At 37.9% G+C, this 15,640-nt stretch overlaps 1 protein-coding gene across 9 annotated transcripts in view; it reads right to left on the bottom strand.

Moving 5' to 3' along the window:
* Rapgef6 (Rap guanine nucleotide exchange factor 6) overlaps positions 1 to 15,640 on the bottom strand; it is a 175,851-nt gene that overhangs the window by 82,847 nt on the left and 77,364 nt on the right. For all 9 annotated transcript variants that reach the window (XM_029483206.1, XM_029483209.1, XM_021175412.2 and 6 more), the window contains one exon: positions 5,556 to 5,687. In XM_029483206.1, coding sequence (XP_029339066.1) covers positions 5,556 to 5,687 — 132 coding nt within the window. The remainder of the gene's footprint in view (positions 1 to 5,555; positions 5,688 to 15,640) is intronic.

The raw sequence follows: 15,640 nt of genomic DNA, 5'->3' as shown, positions 1-15,640 counted from the left end.
TATGTATCAAAAGATGGCCTAGTCGGCCATCACTGGAAAGAGAGGCCCATTGGACACACAAACTTTATATGCCCCAGTACAGGGGAACGCCAGGGCCAGAAAAAAAAAAAAATGGGAATGGGTGGGTAGGGAAATGGGGGAGAGCGGGGAGGGTATGGGGGACTTTTGGGATAGCATTGGAAATGTAATTGAGGAAAATACGTAATAAAATATATTAAAAAAAAAATCAGTGCCCCCATCCTTCCCCTCCTCTCTGGATTTCAAGTGCATGTTCTCTTGCAGCCCTCCTCACTTTCAGGAACCCAGTCATGCTCTACAGCACGGTAGTTAGCTGATTACAGCTTTGCTCAGGATCTGAAGAAAAGTCCTCCTCTTCCCTGCAGGCTCTACAATGCTTCCTATGGTCTGATATTTTTTTTCTTGTCTAATGTTCTTTCATTTTAAGGCTTGATAATGCCTCCTTTATACGCCATGGTCATGGGGGTGGGAATCCTTCCTCTCTCCAGATCATATCCCTTTTTGAAGGAAAATTTTGTGCCAGCTCCTTTCTGCAAATCTACATTTTTAAGTAACATCTATCACTGAGTGACACCTCTACTGAACAGATGATATTCCTAACAGAAAATTGAAAGACTGGTGGCTAAAGAACATTTAGTAGAACAAAGCTAATTGGGAAGGGGGGGTGCGGGGGAGAAGTAGCTCTAATAGAGATATGGTACCAAAGTCTGGTAACATGAGTTGAAAGTTAAGGGATTCTTACAAGTCTGTTTCTTTTCCACACAGATGGGGGATGAATGGCTTTGTACCTTAGATTACTTAAGAGTGAGTTAAGACAAATGCCTAGAGAGACAGCACTATAGTTAAGAGCATATATATATTACTCTTCCAGAGGACTTGAATTTGGTTCCTGGCACCTAAGTTGCTTGGAACAACCAGTAAGTAATGTAATGCCCATTTCTGGCTTCCAGGAGCACTACACTCAAGTATACAACCCATACATAGGGACACATTTTGTTTTTTAAACAAATCAAAAAAATTTTTAAAAGGACAAATGTTCAAGAGCTATTGCTTTACAATTGTCCAGCTGTTAAATAAGACTGAAGTTACTAGAAAAAAGGATCTAGAAAGAAGCACTTCATATTCTCCTGTACATTCTTGAAAGATATGTAAACACTCTAAGAACATTCTAGCATTTTAATGGATACAATGAGCTAAAATGTAAGATAATCTGATAAAAACAATCACTTTGGGACCTTACTTGTAATCTTCTTTTTAAACAGTGGAAAATGTTTTTGTTTTTTTAAGCCCAAAGGCTCTTGTTTTTAAACCAAAAAAAAAAAAAAAAAAAAAAAATCAAAAAGCAGCAGTGCCTAAGAGTATGTAGCCTCATGCTTGGGTACACAGCACTTCTAGCATAGTACTGAAGCCAATTCTCCGAAGTAAAATACTTGCATCATTTCACAAGACTTTGTATAGTTAAGTGCTAAGTGTTCACACCTGAAATCCTTCAAAGCTGGAATACTTACAACCACATAATTTAACAGTTGTTGGTTCAGTTATCAGCAATATTCTTGTCTGACAAAATAGTATATTCATAGTTTTAACAAGTATCTCTCTAAAGGCAGTCCTGGCTCCAGTACTAATGTTTAACCTTTCTTACCTCTGTTTTATTCCCTAAGCTCTTTTATATACACACTCGCAGGCATGCACACGCATGCACACACGCACACAATTTTTTCTAAATATTTCTTATGCTACACATGGCTTCTTATTAAAATCTTACAATCTTTTGAGGTCTACTTTATTATTCTGTTCTAGTTTATCTTTTAGTAGATGTTCCTTTAATTGTTCCACACATATTTTAAAATTATTGTTTAAGTTTATTCCATGTAAGGCATAACATATAAGAATCTGCCTCTACTTTTATCTTTTTTGGCCTGTTTTGCTTTGTTTTATGGAATGTCACATACATTAATCATCAACTTGATATAATCTAGAATTATTTGGGAAAAGAGTTTCAATGAGGGACTATCTGTATCAGGTTGACCTATGAGAATGTCTATCTACAGAAGGCTATCTTGATTCTGCTGAGAAGACCTGACCAGAATTCTAGACTGTGCTAAGGGTAGAGAACGAAGCCCAGCACACACATGCATCTGTTAACTCACTGTTCTTTGCTATTGACTAGAGATGAATTTTGACTAATTGTTTCAAGTTCCTGCTGCATTGACTTCCCCACAATGCTGTGCTGCAAAACTGGAATTGTGAGCAAACATACCCTTTCCTCTAAGCTGCTTTTGTCAAGATAAAATGTTTCTATTTCTAGGCAATTGCCTTAAAAGTTAGCAGAGTAAGGGTCTGATAATTTCTACCTTAACTGGCCTCTCTTAAAAGATCTTTATCTTACACTTCTGCATTTTGGGTTTAGCCCTATCACAATTTTCTTCTGCTTTAAATTTTTGAGTAAGCCGGGCGGTGGTGGCGCACGCCTTTAATCCCAGCACTTGGGAGGCAGAGGCAGGTGGATTTCTGAGTTCGAGGCCAGCCTGGTCTACAGAGTGAGTTCCAGGATATCCAGGACTATACAGGGAAACCCTGTCTCAAAAAAAAAAAAACAAAAACAAAAAACAAACAAACAAACAAACAAAAAACAAAAAAAAATTTTTGAGTAACTGTTTTGTTTCTAGAATTTCAATGTCTATATCTTTTTACTTGTTTATTCTGTAAATTTACTAAAATTTACCACTGTCTTACTCAGTAATTTATAAATTTCAAAGTACCCTCCCCCCTTTTGTTATAGAGATTCTATTTAACACAACATTTTGGAGATACAAAACAGTAAAGGAAGAACACAGATTGGTTTTTGTAAGGACAGGGATCAGGAGAGAAAATGAATACAAACAAGCTTAAAATGCTTTCAGACCCTATGCTAATTTCTCATATTAAAGAGGATAAATTTTGTTATATGTAAACAATCACTAATATCCATGAAACATAGGCACATGATTAGTGATATAGGAAGCTGAACTGATGGCATGGAACTGAATTATAAAGAATGTTCTTCAATACTCTGTGATATGGTTAGTCAGCAAGATATCTACCTATATCTCAATTATAAAGAAAATAGCTAAAAGGCAACAAAACTGCAGACTGCTATTGATGTATGGAAGTCTGCAAGCAGGGTAGTCACATAGAGGGACATGGCCTTACAATACAAGACTTCCAACTAACACTAGTAGGCAAGGAAGCGATAATCAGTGCAGGATCTCAGGCACTCTTCCAGCATCTTGGAAGAGATACCAGTTGTATACAACCCATCTTTGAATACACAGAAAAGCATTGACTTGAATAAATAATATGTTCACTATCCCTGCATTCTTTCTGTTACAACTATTAGGGCTTTGCTTCTTGCCTAAAAAAAGTATTCATATCTATCTTAGAAATAGAATATCCCAGTGAAATCAGGTGCCTACATTTTGTCAGAAACATATCTTTGCTTACTGTTTCTCTTAGCAAGGCACACTTTCCCTAGTATTCTGAGAGAAAAGTACAGCTACAACACTCCACTTGATTGTTTTAGAATCAGCCTTCTTCAGTATTCCTTTGTGAACAACACAGAAGCAGAGAAACCACAGCTCTAACAGAGTTTTAGATGCAACAACACCTATAGTTCTTCTATAATGTACTTCCTTTTTGAGAGGCAAAATATACTAACCCCACCAATTACTAAAGATATGGAGTACGTAACTAAGTTACTGTACTGTTTTGACTTTCTTTGTTAAATTCCTTACAGTATTTCTACAGAAGAGAAAGGATAAATTCTTTGGTTATAAATATTGTAAAAAAGGCAAACAGGAAGTTTTGCATGTGCACGTGTGTGTGTGTGTGTGTGTATGCATGCATTAAAGTATGACATCAGAACTGAGATGGGCTGTAAATCTAAACTAAGTATGAAAAAAATCTAAACAAAATATGCACAACAAAAATATTACTTAAATGCCAAAATAATATTTAGATATAGCATAAATAAAACATATCACCAAAGTTGATTTTATGTTTCCTTTTAGATGACTATTGAAAAGCTTAAATTAGACATGTAGCTTACATTAAATATCTACTAGTCAGCCCAATAACACAAAATGTATCTGTCTTAGTGTTTATATTCCTGCACAAACATCATCACCAAGAAGAAAGTTGGGGAGGAAAGGGTTTATTCAGCTTACAATTCCACACTGTTGTTCATCTCCAAAGGAAGTCAGGACTGGAACTCAAGCAGGTCAGAAAGCAGGAGCTGATGCAGAGGCCATGGATGTTACTTACTGGCTTGCTTCCCCTGGCTTGCTTAGCCTGCTCTCTTATAGAACCAAGACTACCAGCCCAGAGATGGCACCACCCACAAGGGGCCCTCCCCATTTGATCAATAACTGAGAAAATTCTCCACAGCTGGATCTCATGAAGGCACTTCCCAAACTGAAGCTCCTTTCTCTGTGATAACTCCTACCTGTGTCAAGATGACACATAAACCAGCCAGTAGTATCTGAATTCTTAACTAAACCAACCATTAATATTGCATCTCCAGTTATTTACTACCACTGGGCTTCAGATCAAAAGGCTTTACATCTAGGAAACTGCCCTAGACACCCTGCACTAAGACAAGATCACACTCTACCATGAAGACCTAACAAATCAGTACTGGCCCAAGCCAAATTTGAATTTAATCTAGTAGGATGTGCAAAAATTCTCTTACTTTGTAATGATTCCCAGAACCCTCTTTTTATTATAAGAATCACTGGAAAAAAAAAACCAAACAAACCTTATTTAGTTTGGAATTTTCTGTTCAGCTTTAAAAATGGAGGAGTCTATAATTACACTCCCTATTTAACTTTCTATTTCAGTAAGGTTACACAGGACAAAAGTTTTGCAATACAAAAGCAACCCTACCTTTCTTCATAAATTTTACTTATAGAAAACTTCTACAATTATAATTAAAAAAAATCAGTCCTTTCACAAGTGTAAGCTGTTGTTTCAAAAACCTTTTTTAAACCCAGGGATGAGCCTGTAACCCAACTCTCAGGAGGCTGAGGTAGGAAGATTGAAAATTTCAAGTTAGCTTAGGTTACAGGGCAACATTCTGTTTCACAAAAACAAAACCCTACAAACTTTTCCCTTAACTAAGGCAAGCATTCTATCATATGGATTCAACTGGATAAAAGAAATAATCAGGCTGACGAATGTGACAACATATTAAGCATACTTTGCTAAAAATCTTACACTTGAGTTTCACAGTTAAATTAAAAGATACATGATCTTCTAGAGCAGTGGTTCTCAACCTTTCTAATGCTGCGACCCTTTATTATTATGACCCCAACCATACAATTTTCATTGCTACTTTATAACTGTACCTTCCCTACTGTTAGGAATCTTAATGTAAACATCTGTGTTCTCTGATGGCCTTAGGAAACTCCTGTGAAAGGTTGCTGGATCTAGAGGATAAGCAGAGGGTATTTTGCAGAATCAAAAAGTCCATATGCACAGTACCCAGCCTAAGGTATTACCTGATAGATATCGGATAAACTGCTGCTCCCAGAGTCACTGGCAATGCTACAGCCAGACTGACTAGAAGACACATGCGTCACCTGTGGATGAGGGTTGTCTGTGAGGTGCATCTTGGTAAGATCAGCTGGAAGCTGAAGGAGAAAAGAACTTGAGTTATTCTGAATGCCAAACTTTGCTCGTTAGAGAGTTCTTGACATAATGTATTTTTTAAAACCAAAAATAGCTTTAAATGTCAAGAATAGAAAACACAGATACATACACACTGGTAGTATGTCTAAATAAAATTAATAGTAATGTTTGAGATTACAGATGAGCATCTGCAGGCAGTAAGACTATGGTTACCAAAATGACTGTACAAGATTTAAAAGTGTTTACAATCTTTGTTCTTAACATTGTACTATGCTGTACTTAGCTCCTGAAAAACTTATTAGTGATCACAATTATCCAATGAATGCCTTTGTTAAGTGCAGAGAATACAAGAAGAATAGAAAAGACATGGCAAAATGGTTCAGTGGGTGAAGGTGCTTGTCTACAAACGTGATAACCCAAAACGGCTCCCTGGATCCACAGAGTAGAGAGAACCAACTCCTACAAGTTGTCCTTCATCTTCAAATGCTCATCATAGCATGTCCAAGTGCACACACAAATAAATAAAATGTAATTAAAAATAAAAAGCAAACGACTCTACCACTTTATCTTTAATATATGACTAATCTTATCAAGGACACAGACTATACAATGTATCTCATACTGTGAAATAAAACAGGTATCTCATAAGCAATATTATGGAAGTTAAGATATGAAATAATTCTCTATGCTCCAAAGCAGTTAATGCTTTAAGTAAGAGATAAGATCATTCACTATCACTCCATATAATTTCTCTTCAATTATCTATTTAGGACCATTAAGTAAACCTAAAATTTGAAGTAAGTTTTCTTGTTGCATATACTCAATGTATTCTATATCTATTTTAAAGAGAAAATCATCAAGTTTGAGTTCCACTATCTTAAGAATACAGACTACAGAAACTGCACAGACTAATTATACCATGAACTGCTGCTGGTGGGTTCAGTAATTCAGACAAACATTGTTGAAAGAAAAACAACACACAACACAGTATCAAAATGTGCAAGGAAAAAAATGAACCAACAAATAGAAAGACTAATGTATAATCTAACTTCTACAGGGAACCAAAATGTTAAAATTCACAGAAACAAAGAATAAAATGGTGGGTACTAGAGGCTGGGAGCTGGAGAACTGTACAAAGTTTCAGTTATACAAAATGAATGAATTGCAGTTACAGATTACACAGCACAAGTAACAATCACTGTAAAAAATGTATTATAGATTTCCAAAAACTAAGAAAAGATTTTAAATGTTCTAGCCGAGAAGAAATATTTTATATGATGAGCAGGCTAACTAGCCTTGATTTGGTCATCTCACAGTATGCAAACGTATCAAAACCTCATCACAAACAATTATTTTTCAATAAAAGAAAACTTAAAGGTGAAAATAACAGTGGAAGATGAAGCCACACTCATGTTGTGAAATGTTAGCGCAAATCTCTTTCCAACAAAAAGATGTGTTAAGAAATGTCACCTTCAGTGCGCATAATGAGAACATAATCCAAAATTATAGGATATGCGTTCTTTAAGACAGACATCAAATATTTGTAAGAATCAGACACAGCTGAAAAATACAATTAAAATCATACAGAGAACATTCAGTACTCATGTGCAAAGGCAGAAATAAGTAACAAAAAATAGAAATGATCACATATTGGGGAATTATAAAATAATCTCTCAACAACCTATAAATCAATACTATCACTTTAGAAACAAGACAATATCTGAACCAAATAAATGCTACATATTAGAAGGAGATTAAAGTCATCATTTAGATGGGTGTGGTGGCACACACCTGTCTTCCTAGTACACAGGAGGTGTAGACAAGATCAAGAGAGGCAGAGATAGGCAGATCCTTAGAGCCAGCTGGCTAGTTAGCTAGTAGTCTATCCAAAGCAGCCAGGTAGGGTTCTCCTGACCCTATCTCAAGAGAGTAAGGCAGAAAACAACAAAGGAATAACTAGATATTTTGCTCTGGCCTCAATGTGCACGAATGGTACCTCTAAACATCCACTACATAACACACACACACACACACACACACACACACACACACACACACACGATTCCTACACAAAGGAAGACAGATTAAGGTGGTGTAATCAACCAAAGCCAGAGAACAAGGCTGCAGATTAAGCCTGGTAATACAGTGTACTGAGAAATCTTAAACCCTACCAATCTCTGGAAAGAAGTGATTTTTATTCTTCTTACTCTACTGAGGGACTGAGGCAGCACAACTGAGCAGTATGCATAGTTCATATTCAAATAAGCAGTGGAACATGGTTTTAAAAATCGGGCTACTTGATTTTAGCATCCCATGATGCTGTATTTTTATGCTAGGAACACAGGTGGTGACACAAAGATAAAGACACAAGTATGATGTGAACACCACACAGAAATCTCCTGAACCTCTTTAGAGAATAGATATGAGGAGACAGTGACTGCAGCTAACACTTGCATGTTCCTTAGGTGGTTCATTTGTGAACCATAGCAAATGCATTCTATATGCCTTTACACAGATGTTCTGATCTGAGAATGAGACCAAATGAGGTAGATGTTTCATGACATTAAGCTGAAGTTTCTGTTTACTTTGTAAGAATCAAAATAGAAAAATTTTATTCCTTTTCTTCATGACCAAGTCTGAATTAATAGTTGACCTTTCGCCAGCAAACTCAATTTATTTACTCCTAACCCTTCTAATCCAGTAAGCTCTGCAGAATGTCTTGTGTGTCAGACTCTGTCATGTATATTCTATATCTGGACTTGTGTGGTCTGCTGAAGATCATGTGTTTTTTGTAGACATTCAGGAAGGAAGATGTCTTGACTACAAACATTACAGAAGTATAAAGGCTGACTGTTGCTGACTGGATAAACTGAAGACTTAAGGTCTCCACAGGTACAGACAACCTTTTGAGAGAAACAGCCTAAAAGGCTCAGATATCAGGACTCCTTTGTTGTTTGGCTTTACCATTTATCTAAACATTGTGACATCACTTAGGTTAGGATAGCAGAAAAAACAGCTAGAACTATTAATCTTGCTAGCAACCAGAAAAACAAATACTTATTTTCCCCCAGAAAGAAAAAAAAAATCTAAGAAAGCAAGTTGTATATTTACATGACAGTCTATGAAATCCTCATTTGGCTTTCACCCATGTTTCTTGGCTTACAGTTCCCTCCAGAGGCAGGCCATAGAAACCAGGTTTTTCTCTTCCACCAGGCAGGTTACAAAATTAATCTTCCCTTACCTTTTTTCCTTGAAGGTGGCTATAAATCCTCTGACCCCCTTTTTGATATATAGTTAAGACTCCCACCAAGGATTCTGCGCCTTAATTTTGAGGACAGACTTTTGCTAGGTCTCCCTTTCCAGTCTTTGAGAAGTAGATCTGACTTTTTCTGTACAATCTTATTTCTATGTGGCTATCCCAACTTTATCATGCCCAAGAAATGATGTCTCTATAAAAACCCCAAAGCAGTGCCATGTGTAGTGGCTCATGACTTTAATCCCAGCACTTGGGAGGCAGAGACAGGTGGATCTCTGAGTTTGAGGCCAGCCTGGTTACAAAGCAAGTTCCAGGACAACTCTGAGATACACAGAGCAACTATTAAAAAGAAGTTCCATGTTCCTTGGCTTACACATCTCTCAAACTGAAGCCTTTGTAATATCCTTCTTAGCTAAATAATAAACTTATGTCTTTGAGTTCTATGAGCTATTGAGGCAAAGCAAGTAAACCCTAACAGTGGGATTTAAAGGTGATTGAGCAGAAAAAAAAAAAGGTAAAATAATTTGGGGCTTACAAGGCATGATACAGTCCGAGATCTGAGCTATCTGAAGGTGGATAGTGTTAGTGAGGAGACACTCAAAGGGTCCACAGTATGGAGTGATTTCTTGCTTGGTCTATGGAGGAAACTCTAATGTTGTGGCTATTTGATCACACTGTGAACCCCGAGATTATGTTATTTACTGAAAATACCTGTTTCTAGTTGTGGTGTGGCTTGGCACTCAGCACACACTTCTATTAATCCCTCTGGCTGGAATACAGACATGCCCTTAATACATACATTTAATTCAAATAATAAAAGTAAATTTAGTTTGTAGAAGGAAGCACCCAAGTTTCAAAGTGATGTTTGAGTTGCAGACAAAGTGACAATTCTGAGAAAGATCTGACAGATAGGATATGCCCAACTCTCAAGAGAACAGACAGGAAAAAGTCTACTTAAGAGAGCACCACAGAAAAGAAAGGAGGAAGGAATAGGCAGTTTTGCTGGGACAGATAGGGAGACAGGTTGCAGAGAGAGAGAACAAGTTAGACACAGGTAAAGATAGAACAAGCCAAAGAGAATGAGAAGTAGCCAGATTAGAACAGATTGCTAGAGTTAGTTTGAGGTCAGGCAAAGCAATTCAGGACAGGCAGAGAGGCAAGATTGAATCAGTCAGCTTGGAGAAGAGTTTGGGTCAGAACAGCTGAGTTGAATCAGCCAGCTAGTGATCAGAAAGAACTAGAAAGAGTGAGCTTATTCGGCAGCAAGTCTCAGAGGCTGAAAACATTTTAGGCCTAGGTAAGACTGTACAGAGGCTTCCAGGGCTAGGCCTAGGTTAGGTGTAATCCTCAGAGCGGACAATTACAACAGACGAATACAAGTTACTTTTACACCCTACTTCTGATATCTGACTTGTAGTTAGTTTCAATATCTTTAGAATAGCCAAGACCAAGGGGGAAAAAAAAACCATGTTATTCTCATAAGCTATTCAGAGTATAATTGGTACAGCCATTTTGGAGAATAATTTGGGGAAATAACTGTTATACTAACAAATAGAAGAAAACATTTAAAATATATAAACCAGGCTGTTGAAACAATTCAGCAAGTAAAGGAAACTGCTGACAAGTCGGATTATCTGAGTTCTATCTCCAGACCCATGATACAAGTTATTCTCTAACTTCCATCCATCTCTGGTACATTTGTGCCACCCCAACACACATAATAAATAATATATAAAATTAAAAGCATAACCTTATGGCTCTTGGAATACCTACCAGAAAGCAAAGAGGTACACAAAGACAAATGTATTACAAACTATCTGACACTCGGTGGAGGAAACAATCAATCAGAATGAGAGTAGTCATTATCAGCCTATTTTAGAATGGAGTTGCTTCTCAGTATCCTTGGTGGACTGATTTCTAGACCATCCTTTCAAACACTAGAATTGACAAATGCTCTAGTCTCCTCCAAAATGGAAGAAAATTGTTATATCTGCATATAAGCCATTCACATTTTCTATGTGTTTTGGGTGTGTGTCTGTTTTGCCTGTATGCATGTTATGTGTACCATATGTAAGCTTAGTGCCTACAGAACAGAACAAACTCTCAGGTCCTCTGGAACCATAGCTATGAATGTTATGTGAGACGCTACTATGTGGGTGCTGGGAACTGGCTTGCATCCTCTGCAAGAGCAGTAAGTGCACTTAAGTCATTACACTATCCTCCTAACCTCTTTCCACTGCATTTTAAATCACCTTTAGACGACTTACAAGACCTAACACAACATAATGCTATGCAAAGGCTGTTAATGGCATGTAAAGTTGTTTAGGAATGATAACTAGGGGGAAAACAAATTTAATGCCATTTGTTTAATGTATTTTTGCTCCACGGTTGGTTGAATACATGTGTACAGAGATCACAGATGCTAAGGTCCAACTGTATTATTCAGAATTTAAAAGTCTGAGGTAGATTTGTACATTTAAACCTCAATACATCTCTCAAAAAATTTTTTTAACTAAAAAGCAAGCTTTAGGATGAATATAAAAGGACACCCCCATCTTAAATAAGTAATCAAAGAGCGGGGCGTGGTGGCGCACGCCTTTAATCCCAGCACTCGGGAGGCAGAGGCAGGTGGATTTCTGAGTTCGAGGCCAGCCTGGTCTACAAAGTGAGCTCAAAAAACCAAAAAAAAAAAAAAAAAAGGTGCCACAAATGTTTAAAATATAGGAATTACATAGGTATGTGTGTGTGTGTGTGTGTGTATGTGTGTGTATGTATTCATTCATTCCCTGGGTAAACATCTGGGTTTAGGGGGAAAGATTTAGAAGTAGAAAAGCAATATTGCTGTTTTCTAGAAAAAGTCTAGGACTGATGACTCAAAATGAATTTTAGCCAATTTGAAATATATAGATGAACTTAGTCCTTATGGAGAAAGTTATTTGTTTTATCGAAGCAGAATCTTTGTATGCTACACAAGCTGGCATCCAAATCCTGTTTGAGTCTCTTGAGTGTCAGTATTACAAGATCTGCCATACTTGATTCTTTATTTCTGTAACTAATCTGAAAACCTTTCATGCTAAAACTGAATGTGTAACATATGTGTGTTCTGTGTACATATAATGTGGAACATAGTCTTTAACTTGTCCCCTTTAGTAAGTTTTGCTACCATAAGGATATACATTCCAGAGTTTTGATTTTTATGTGGGTTCTTGGGATTGAACTTCTGTCCTCATGTTTGCTGAGCAAGCACTTTACTGACTGTGGTGGTCTGATTAAGAATGGATTTCATAGGCTCATATATTTGAATGCTTAGTCACCAGGTAATGGCACTGTTTGAAAGGATCAGAAGGAGGAGGAGGAGGCTCCGTTTTGTTAGAAGTAATGTGTTACTAGGGGTGGGCTTTGAAGTTTCAAAAGCCTAGTCCAAGACCAGAGTCTCTCTTGTCTATGGATCAGGATGTAGCTCTCAGCTACTGCTCCAGTATCTGCCTGCATGCTGCTATGCTCCCTGCCATGATGATAATGGACCAAACTTCTGAAACTGTAAACAAGGCTCCAATTAAATGACTTCTTTTATAATAGTTGCCTTAGTCATGGTGTCTCTTCACAGCAAAAGACCAGTGACTAAGACACTGACTGAATGATCTTATTCTAAGTCCTCCACATTCTGCTTTTCTACAATGATGAAAAGATTAGTAGATTTCAAAATGGGTTTTTATTATAATGTCTTATGATGATAATTAATACACATGATATTTATAGTAGTGTGTGAATAAATGTTAACATACAAGCCAAAAAAAAAGAGTTGAAAGTGCCATGAGCTAATACAGCACCAAAATAATTAAAATAAAGCTTGTACAGATGCTGGTGAGGATGTGGAGAAAGAGGAACACTCCTCCATTGCTGGTGGAATTGCAAGCCGGTACAACCATTTGGAAATCAGTCTGGTGGAACCTCAGAAAAACTGGATATAGTACTACTACCTGAGATCCCAGCTATACTATTCCTGAGCATATACCTAGAAGATGCTCCAACATATAGTAAGGACACATGTTCCACTATGTTCATAGCAGCCATATTTATAATAGCCAGAAACTGGAAACAACCCAGATGTCCCTCAACAGAGAATGAATAAAAAAAAAAAAGTGGTACATTCACACAACGGAATACTACTCAGATATTAAAAACAATGACTTCATGAAATTCGCAGGCAAATGGATGGATCTAGAAAATCCTGAGTGAGGTAACTCAGTCACAAAAGAACACACATGGTATATGCTCATTGATAAGTGGATATTGGGCACAATACAACTTACGGACCACATGAAGTTCAAGAGGAAGGAAGATCAAAGAATTGATGCTTCAGTCCTACTTAGAAGGGGGAACAAAATAATCAAGGGAAGTAGAGGGTAGGAGAGACTAGGGAGGAAGAGAAGAGGGGGAGGGGAAAAATCAGACATGGGAGGAGATGGAGATGTACAGAGGCTCGGGAGATTGAACAGAAGTGTGTAGCAATGGGGTATAGGGAACTGGGTGTAGCAACCAGAAAGTCCCAGATGCCAGGAAAGCAAGAACCTCCCAGGACCCCACAGGGATGTCATTAGCTTAAATACAACACAAAGGGGAGGGAGAACCTGTTGAGACCATATCCAGAGGTTAGGCACCACCCCAGTTGAGGAATGGGACCACCACCCATCTCCAAAATTTTAACCCAGAATTGCTCCTGTCTAAAGGAAATACAGGGACAAAGAGTGAAGCAGAGACAGAAGGAGAGGCCATCCAGAGACTGCCCCACCTGGGGATCCATCCCACATGCAGACACCAAACCCAGACAGTACTGTGGATGCCAAGAAGTGCTTGCTGACAGGAGCCTGATACAGTTGTTTCCTGAGAGGCTCTGTCAGACCCTGACCAACACAGATGCAGAGGCTCACAGCCATTGGACTGAGTACAGGGACCCCAATGGAGCAGTTAGGGGAAGGACTGAAGGAGGTGAAGGGGCCTTATCTGGCATTAATAGGAGGGAAGGTCCTTGGTCCTGTGAAGGCCTGATGCCCCAGTGTAAGGAATGCTAGGGCAGTGAGGCAGGAGTGGGTGAGTGGGTGGGGGAGCACCCTCACAGAAGCAGGGCAAGGGGGGATGAGATAGGGGGCTTGCAGAGGGGAAACCGGAAAATTTGAAATGTGAATAAATAAAATATCCAATAAAACAAATAAACAAATAAAGCATGTATAAGAAGCTTACAGGGAATAAAATATTTCTGTACTTTTACTCTATTTGTTACAATGTAGAATTTCTGGTTCTTGGTATTTTATAATATTCCCCGTTATTACCCATCAAACAAAAAGCCTGGTGTAGTGATGTCTATCCTGCACAGTCTATTCATTAAACAATTGTAGAATAAAAGAATGACTGCAACTGGCTTCTCAACACTGCTGCTCAGGTTTTTGTGCATTTCTGAACAAATGAAATTCAATTTTATCTGGTCTCACCCAATTCCCTTCCATATGCAGTTTTAAATTTTAGTAGTGCCACCATTACTGTCAGCAGTGCTGGGGCCCCACAGGCATAGGTCAAGTCTGTGTTCCACAAAGCATAGACTCTCTGAAACTGTATATACTACTTTAGGAAACACAATTCATGAATATTCAAAAGTAAATAAAATGGTTCAATGGTTGAATAAGCTGGAAAATGATAATATTCTTTATTTCCTTCAACTCTTGATAATATAAGAAGTCCCTCAATACAGAAATCTATTTTTACATACTGTTCTCCAAATTTATTTTCCCCAATATGCTATTGACATCTTACTAGTGTAAGAAATTTATGTTTGCTTTGGAATAATCTGATATAGTCAAGAATTCCATGTTTGAAATGCTTTCATAGGGCAACTAGTGTTAGTCAAGACACAGCCATGAAGAACACTACAGCTTAGCAGATGGGGAAGGATATCAACCGGAATTGGCACACACATAGGCAACACAGCCAGAGTAATACTACAAGATAGCTCTATGTCCTACTTCGAGAATAACCTGCTACAATTAAGAGTTTTAACAGGGAAAATATCTAAAACGTTTGCTATCTGGAATGCTGGACCCTCACAACCCACATCCAAAAACTGTTACATTTGAGAAAGACATTCAAAAGGAGCCAAAGTGTGAGACAATACAGGCTGTATGAAGTTTAAAATTGTGTATCTCTTAAGGATAGCAATTCTTTACAAATAAATCTAAACTGTACTGTTAAAGCTTCCTTTTCAAGATATCAACAACTTGATTATAGCAACACTTTGTCAGAAGCCACTTACTTGCTTGTTAAACTTAAAATGAACAAGGGGGATGGGGGAGGGAAGACCAGTCTTTATCTATGTACCAAAGTTGATAAGTTTCCACTCATTGCTTTTAGGAAGACATTTTAGAGCTTGATGCTAATTAGTGTACATATAAGTACATTGCTAATATGCCTTGCAGTCTAATTTCCCATTTGCAGATAGGGATTTCTACTGTATACCCAATGGTAGGCATAACCAAATTTAAGTCTTGGGGTATAGGAGATTAAGAAATTATGCCGGGCGTGGTGGCGCACGTCTTTAATCCCAGCACTCGGGAGGCAGAGGCAGGCGGATTTCTGAGTTCGAGGCCAGCCTGGTCTACAGGACAGTCAGGGCTACATAGAGAAACCCTGTCTCCAAAAACCAAAAAC

The sequence above is a fragment of the Mus caroli genome, chromosome 11, assembly GCF_900094665.2.
Source record: "Mus caroli chromosome 11, CAROLI_EIJ_v1.1, whole genome shotgun sequence".
In the NCBI taxonomy this organism is placed as follows: domain Eukaryota; kingdom Metazoa; phylum Chordata; class Mammalia; order Rodentia; family Muridae; genus Mus; species Mus caroli.
The sequence above is the reverse complement of the archived record's forward strand: the minus strand, read 5'-3'. Positions and strand labels throughout refer to the sequence as shown.